This window comes from Camellia sinensis, chromosome 5 (genome assembly GCF_055761805.1).
Source record: "Camellia sinensis isolate YWXY chromosome 5, ASM5576180v1, whole genome shotgun sequence".
NCBI classification, from domain to species: domain Eukaryota; kingdom Viridiplantae; phylum Streptophyta; class Magnoliopsida; order Ericales; family Theaceae; genus Camellia; species Camellia sinensis.
The window spans coordinates 174,993,965-175,002,586 of record NC_138965.1 but is presented as its reverse complement, the minus strand read 5'-3'; the positions used below and the strand labels follow the sequence as shown (position 1 = coordinate 175,002,586).

Below are 8,622 nucleotides of genomic sequence, written 5' to 3'. Positions count from 1 at the left end.
ACAAAAACACTCTAAACGATTCTTGGTGTATTAACTGACGGAAAATAGATCAAACCAACAGAAAATAAAAACTAGAGAGAGCATGTAGAGAGAGAGAGAGAGAGAGGGAGAGAGGCATGAATGTTTCCGAAGCTACTCTTCTTATCTGGCGTCCATTTTCAATTATCTCTCCACTCTCCAGCTATAGCTTTAGAGTGAGAAACCTATAGATATTGATCATATCTATATATATATATACATATAGAGAGAGAGAGAGAGTAGCAGAGGACGACGATAATGGATCCGTGTCCGTTTGTTCGGCTGATAATCGAGTCGCTGGCTCTGAAACTACCTTTACGAACTAAACCGGCCGGTTCAAGGGTTTTCCCTACAACCACGCCGTGTTATTGTACGGTCCGACTCAAGAATTTTCCCTCCCAGACCGCTCTCCTCCCACTCTCCTCCGCCACCGTCACCAACACTTCTCCGCCTTCCTCCACCACCTCCGCCGCCGGCTTCCACCTCGACGCCGCCGCCATCCGCCGCCTCTCCGGCAAGCCTTTCACCCTCCGCCTGTCGGTCTACGCTGGCCGCATGGGTCGCACGTGCGGAGTCTCGTGCGGGAAGCTACTGGGGCACGTCCACGTCAGCGTTAACCTCGACGGCGCGGAGTCGAGAGCCGCCGTGTTTCAGAATGGGTGGATGAAGCTCGGGAGTGAACAGGAGAAGCCGACGGCTCGGCTGCATTTGACGGTTCGGTCTGAACCGGACCCGAGGTTTGTGTTCCAGTTCGGTGGCGAACCGGAGTGTAGTCCGGTGGTTTTCCAGATTCAGAGGAACATCCGGCAGCCGGTTTTCAGCTGCAAGTTTAGCGCCGACCGGAACGCTAGATCACAGTGAGTTTTTATTGACACCCGGCGCATTTTATCTATTTGTCACCTACGTGCGCCAAGGTGTTGGATTATTGTGAAGAGTCATGCTGCCAACAAAATATGAGAATGTGTTATGTTATGGATCTGAAATAATTTATTAAATTTTATAAATTATAAATAATTTAATTTTTTAAAAATTAGATAAATTATTTGAGATTTATAACATTTTATTACGAGAAAGAGTTCTTAACAATTTCATAAAATTAATTAAGAGATTACATAAGATATAATAAAACACTACAAATTAATCTATTAATCTGATCAGCTTTTCATGATGCGAATTATTATTATTAAAATATTTATATATAGATTAAGGTTATAGTACTCGCCTTAAAAAAATATGTGACAATTGTGAATTTGGTTGTCATAAATCTTATAATTTAATTTTATTGAGTCTCAACTAAAAAAATAAAAATTGAGTAATAATCAAATATTATAACTAAACAATCCTCATATCATAATCAAAATAATGTTATAATCAATATCACAATATGTTATAATTTAAAACACCAAAATCATAATTAAATGTACATGTGATACAGACTACAAATATATATACATATATGTATATTTTAGAACATAATTTTTTTAATATTAACAACATTTCTAATATTTTCTTTACAAAACATAAATTTTTATTGATGCAAAATAATGGATTGTGCTTTTAGGTAGGCAATATAATAATCAAATTTTGTGTTATATTCACATGTTTTCAAAGAATTTGGCTTCTATGAAATTGTTATCTCAATTTGAGAGAGTGTTTGAGCTTGATAGATATATTTTGAAATCAATTTTGGTAACTTGATTTGTTTTTTTTAAGGTTTGTTGGGTAAAACATTCATGCTAAAAAATTAAGATGATTGAATATATGTAACTATATGTTTGAATTATATTTATTTTTTAAAAATAGAGGATAAATATAATTTTAAAAATAATCATTCATTTTTTTAATATAAATTTGATTATCGATATCCGGTCATCTTATTTTTTATGTGAATATTATACTTAATAAATTTTAAAAAGTAAATGGTATGAATCGAAACGAAAATTGTGATAGGTTTCACGGTTCTTTCAAATTCTCTCGTGTTGAGATTTAAATATAAGATAAACTAATACCCCATTTTTCAAGAAGTTATCGCTGTATAGGTTTTATGAAAAAAAATTTACAATAATGCTAAAACATCAAATTTTTTACTAAATAAATAATTAAATATCTAATATGTAAGTGAGATTCGTAATTTTATAAACCTCCACTTATGTTAAACATCTATTTAATAAAAAATCTAAGACTTATAGCGTTTTTCAAAATTTTAATTACCAAACATAAAAGTAATGAAGCGGGCATTAAAAAATGTGCAAGGTGGAATTTATGTTTTTGCGTTTAGTTATAAATATATATATATATATATATATCTCAAATGAGTGATAATTTTGAAAAAGTAATTATAAATTAATGGTAAAGATTATAAATATTAATAATTAAAATTATAAAATTTTTACTAAATTCTAATTTTTCCTTAAAAAAAATAAAAAAATCTATTTAGATATAACATTTTGCTTTCACAATTCTCATTATTTTTTTTTAGAGTAAATTACACTTACATACCTTGAAGTTTGGGTTTAATACATATCACCTCCTGATGTTTAGAAAATTACACTAATCTCTGTCATTATAATTATTTAAACAGAATGAACACATTGAACTCATGTGTTCTCTCTTTTCTTACTTTGCTTTACTTTCTCTCTCTTTTTTTTTCCTTTCTATTGCTTTACTTACTTTTTTTTCAATGTAATTTTATCTTTTTTTTTACTAAGAGTTGTTACCGTTTATATAAGTAGGAGTTTGTGAAATTAGACTATTAATCTCAAGGGTAAAAATATAATTTTTAAAGAAAAATAGGTGAGAGCACTAAAAGTGGTGCTCTAATAGCACTACTAATGATGTGCAGTGTGCCCGGCCCACTGCCTATGCCTTACTTTTTTTTTTGGTATGAATTATTGTTGAATTTTCAAAACGGCTAGAGATGTAATATAATTGGACCAAATCTCAAAGTGTCCGTGTAATTTATCCCTTTTTTTTTATGGTAATGTCATTATTTTTGGGGGGTCCTTGTTGGTAGGGCTAAGACGCTGGTAAAGTAGCACCCATGTGGGTTGTCAATTTTAATAGCTGTTCACTAAAAGCTTCACATGTCAAGTTGGGTTCCACATTTTATACTTAAATCTGTTTCATTCCCTTGTTTTGTTATAATGTTTTCTGCCTAAAATGCAATCAACGTCACTAAAATAAAAATTGTGACCCATCAAAAATAGGAAAGCATCATGACTCGACAAGAAAAGTGTACAGTTATCCCCCGATATGTAGTTGTGCTTTCATTTTCTTTGTTTTGTTTTTTTTTGTAACATGTAGTTCAAAAGCACCTGTTGGTTTCATATTATTTTCATTTTGTATGAAATTAGTTCTTAAATTTTAAAAACTCTTCTTTTTTCCATTTTCTTTTTTAATTTCCAAAAAATTGGGTTGTTTTTAAATTTTTTTTAAAAAAATCTATGGCTTTTGGACTCTCTAATTTGTGCATTACACTATTGGCATTTCCTTGTGGGAACAGTTGAAATTTAAAAAAAAAAATTGATTCTAGATATTTTTAAACTTCGGCTTTATCTCGCTTAATTATAATCAAAACAATTTACAAAATTTTAACCATACTCTATTGTTGATTATTACCTTTTACTTGTGTACTTGAAAGTTGAAAGTTGAAAGTAACCATTAAAGTGAGCTTTAACAATCATTTATACTTGCACAAATTGTGGGTTTTAAGCAAAACAATTATGGGTTATGGTAGTCATCTCATCATGAACCGGTCGTGTGTTTTATTATGGTTATTAGTCGTAAAATTTGATCATCTAGCTGTTAATGTGCGAAAAATATTATGATCTTTTTTTATGCCTTCTTGGTTGTATGTTGTAACTAACATACAAGTTTTTTTAATTAAGTCTACAAACTTGTCTTAATGATAGCATACCTAATTTTGGTCAAATTAATAATATCAAAACCCCCACAACTGCCTTACACAACTACCATGCAGTCCCCTCCATGTGCTCATAGATTATGTTATGTTTTCTATTATGTGTTGATATTCCTGTTTGACCTTTTCCGGTTTTCACTTGGTTTTTTTTGTTTGTTTGTTGGGGGGGGGGGGGGGGGGGTGTAATGTATTTGTTGTGTTCTTGATGTGTTTTGTTTTGTTTTTTTGAAAAACCAGATACCTCCCATCGGATTTCACTGTCAACAATAATAGAGGATGGATGAGAACATTTTCTGGTGAAAGAGAGAAACTGGGAAAGGAGAGAAAGGGATGGATGATTATAATCCATGACCTCTCTGGCTCTCCGGTTGCAGCTGCCTCTATGATCACTCCCTTTGTGCCTTCCCCAGGGTCTGATCGAGTCTCTCGATCAAACCCTGGTGCATGGCTCATTCTTCATCCCCATGGATTCTCTTTTAGTAGCTGGAAGCCTTGGGGCCGCTTGGAGGCTTGGCGAGAGAGAGGACCTATTGATGGCCTTGGTTACAAATTTGAACTTGTTACAGACACCGGTTTGGCTAGTGGGATTCCTATTGCTCAAGGCACAATGAGTGTGAAAAAGGGCGGACAATTTTGCATCGATAGTAGATTGAAAGATTCTGCGCTGAGTTCATTGTCGCCAGTTCGAGGATTTGTGATGGGTTCAAGTGTGGAAGGCGAAGGAAAGGCAAGCAAGCCTATGGTCCAAGTAGGGTTGCAACATGTAACTTGCATGGCAGATGCTGCCCTATTCATGGCACTTTCAGCCGCCATTGATCTTAGTATGGATGCTTGTCAACTTTTCTCTCAAAAGCTTAAGAAGGAGTTTTGCCATGATGAACAATTCTGCTTCTCTTAAACCCTTGTTGCAAACTCTCCCTTCCAAAGAGCGGTTTAGCCCAACAGTAGGATTTGTCATCAGCATCCCTGGTGGCATGAGCTCAAGTCATGAAAACAGTCTCTCCAGAATTAAAAGTAATGCTATGTAGATCCTGCCCTCTCAAACTCCACCTTAACGGTAGTCTCATTTATGGGGGTTGCCCTCTCAATCTCTTCCAAATTTTCTCTTCATATGCAGTGATAACCAATGAGTTTTTGGTTCGAGCATTGAAGACATTTCCATCTTTTCCCAAACTATTTCATCCAATTTTTTCCCACCACACAAAAATATATAATTTTTTCCCCAAATGAGAGCTTGCCCTATGATTTGGTGTGTGAATTTAATCTTGTTAATTAGGTGCCATTTTTTTTTTTTTTTTTTGGGGGGGGGGATACTTGTTTTTGCTGATTTTTATGTTTTGGTCTGTTTGGGTTCTCTGATTAAGGAGTCTTGGTTCAAGGTTGTTCATGTGTAAATTTATAAAATACTGATTGAAACTGTACAGAGACAAAAATGTGCAATTGTTTGCTGATATTATATTTATCAAGTTCTTGTATTATTTTATATCACTTTTCCTTATCGACTTCTATGTTTTTTCGTTGAATTGTTTAATCAAATTGCATCTCATCTTTCGAGCTTATTAAATTTGATTCGAACTCAAAAAATGAAAATAAGTCTAAAAATATGTTTAAATTTGACTTGTTAGTATTATAAGATAATCTTAAAAGATTACCATGCAAATATGCAATACATGGTATATTCTGTAAATGAGATTTTTTTTATCTGTTTTGCAAATGTGTTTTAGTCAATTTTTTTTGTTGGACATTTATTTTTGTCGACATGATAGAGTTGAAAGGTAAATTTTTTTGATAAAAAAAAGAAAGAAAAAGAAATACTAAAGTAAAATTAGTCCCAAAAAGCCTAGAAAAAGTTCACTTTTTATTTTATTTTTTTGGTTTGGACTTTTCTCACAAATGGTTGCATGTTTTAAAAGAAATTTAGGGCCTTCTAGTTTATAGTAGGAATTAAAATATTTCTAAAGAAAAAGGACAATTAAAAGAAAAAGTTCAGTGAAGATTTAAAAGACAAAGAAAAAAGAAAACAATAAACCAAAAAAACAAAAAACAAAAAAAAATTAGTGTCTTTTAAGCTAAAAGTTTAAAAAAAATTAAGTTGCTATAAGTTTACTTAATTTTGATTGAATTATAACTACTTATACATAAGTACCGACGTGCACATTTATGACTTCACTATCGTTGCCACCAGTATTCCTATTTCCGCCACCACTATCACCATCACAAATGTGCCACTACCACCACTACAACCTCCTCCATCATCATTACCTTCACTACCCATTACACAACTGCCATTACTACTTTCTTTCACTACTGTTGCTAGCTACTTCTATATTACTACCACCTCAAAATTACAATATATAAATTGGAAGATAATTTATGAATATATATATATATATATATGTATTAATTTCATAATGTAAATATTAAATAATTTATTTTAGTTTAACACTTAATTTTTTATCAAATAATTTGTTATCTTAAACAATTTAACATTTAATTTTTAATCTTATAAAACACCACCTTAATGTGTTGACGTCTTTCGCCAAATGTATCGGGCCACAAACCAAGTCAAAGCCCATAACAATATTTCGGGCTCAACTGGGCCACACAAAAATTACAAGTTCAAATGGGCCACACAAAAATATGGGCCAAGAGGAGGGCCACAACAACTAAAAGGGCGATGTCTCACAATCAAGGAAACAAGGCGCATGGGCCTAAGACTTAAAGGGCCAATCAATCAGCCAGCAAAGTCCATGACCTAAAAGCTTGGGACCAACCAACAAAACTCAACCCATAAGCCCATAGGGCATGAGGTGAACCAATAAATATCATGGAAGCCTTGAATGGAACCAACGACTAAGAGCATCTCCAACGGTGAACTTCTTTTTTCATTAAATCTGAGTAAAAAATGACTCATTTCACCAAATCTGATATCACTAGCTCCAATGGTGCATCAAATCCCGTGGGGCAACCGGTTGGTCAACTGGTGGGTCGACCGGTAAGTGTAAATTTTTTTTTTCTTACCCTTTTGAACTGTTTGAACCCACTTTTGTGAACTGGGGAAAGGGGTGACCGGTTGGTCGACCGGCGGGTTGATCGGTCAGCCAATTTTTTTTTTCTTTTTGTTTCATAATTATGAAAGAAATGATACTAGCAAATCAAGGTCAATTCACGGGTCGGTCATTGCTGTTTGGGGCACTCTTAACAAAAATTTTCAAACATTTTAAGGTTCACCTTGTAGATGAAATGGATATCAAAATCCGTTCACCAATTAATCAGGATACAGTGACCCGTGCTGGTGCAGCCTCCAATTTAATGGGAAGTGTTAATGCTCCAGAAGATTCAGAAGATGAAGTCCCAGAAGATGATGCTCCAGAAGATCCTCATGCCAATGTGATGCCATCAACTGAACAACCTCAATATTGGACTGAGTTTTTGGCCATGGAAGAACAACGTTATAATCAACGCGTTCAATGGGAACATCAAATGGCTAATCAGGTCAATTCGTTGGGTACTCAGTTTGACACATTTGTCACAGCACATAACTCATTAATTCAACAATTTGGTGATTTCCGTGTGAACATTGAGGATGGCGTAGATACGATTGAGTATCGCGTAAATGACATATACCATCACTGTTACCCTTCTCCACCACCACCACCAGATAATGACTGTTGATGTGTTTCACATTATGTATTTGTATTGTTTTGTATTTTGTTATTTTAACAACCTTTTGTTGGGTTAATTTGTTAAAGAGGACGACATTAATTAAAACCTATTCAGTTATAACCATTGGCCTATGCAGTTATTATCATTTTATATTGTAGTTTTTCATTTTAATGCCTAGTTGACAAAGGACATGATTATGTACATCCTGAAAATGCTACAAAAAGGTCATTATCCAGTTATGATTCCTCTGGTACAAATCATGTTATAGTAGTCAATGACTTCAGTTTAAATATCATTTTAAAGAAGATGAGGGTTAAATTTATATCACCCTTCAAATTATTCATAATCCACAAATTAACCTATGTCCAAATAAACCAGCTCAAACAAGTTGAAACCAACCAGTTCAAACCTGTTTTTGCTAGTTGTGCACTGTAGCCGAATTGCCCAACCCGATCGACCGGTTGGTCAACCGGCTAGTCAACCGGGTGGTTGACTGGTTGCTCACCAACGGTCACGTGAGGCAGCAGTTCAAACAAACCAGTTCAAACCAACCAGCTGAGGATTCAAATGAACTAGTGGCTTAAATGGTGCACCGGTCAACCGGTTGGTCAACTGGCCAAGCAACCGGCTGGTTGACCGGTTCCTCCCTCCAACGGTCACGCACAGCGTTTTGGTGAAATCTATATGTTGTCCTCAGTTTGATGAATTGTTTGGTGAAATCTCAATTTGATATTGATTTGGTGCAACCGTTAGAGCACCAAACAATAACTTTTTCATCAAAATTTAGATTTGATGTCAACTTTGGTGAACCGTTGGAGATGGACTAAGAAGTCAGTTCCCCAAGCTTAGCATCAATAGCTCTGTTTGGTGTAATTTATTAAAAATTAATAATTAATAATTAATAATTAGAAAAGAAAAGTTAAAAACACGTATTTTTTAATTTTTAGATAATTATTATTTTTTAAGTTATTTAAACTATTTTACTTAATATAAACAGAAATTGCACCAAATAATTAGAC

At 34.1% G+C, this 8,622-nt stretch overlaps 1 protein-coding gene across 1 annotated transcript; it reads left to right on the top strand.

Moving 5' to 3' along the window:
• LOC114262515 (DUF1005 family protein (DUF1005)) lies at positions 1–5,420 on the top strand. The gene is made up of 2 exons (XM_028202874.2): positions 1–875; positions 4,175–5,420. The coding sequence occupies exons 1-2, from the start codon at positions 277–279 to the stop codon at positions 4,833–4,835; spliced, it is 1,260 nt and encodes a 419-aa protein (XP_028058675.2). The 5' UTR covers positions 1–276; the 3' UTR covers positions 4,836–5,420.
• Positions 5,421–8,622: the final 3,202 nt, after the last annotated feature.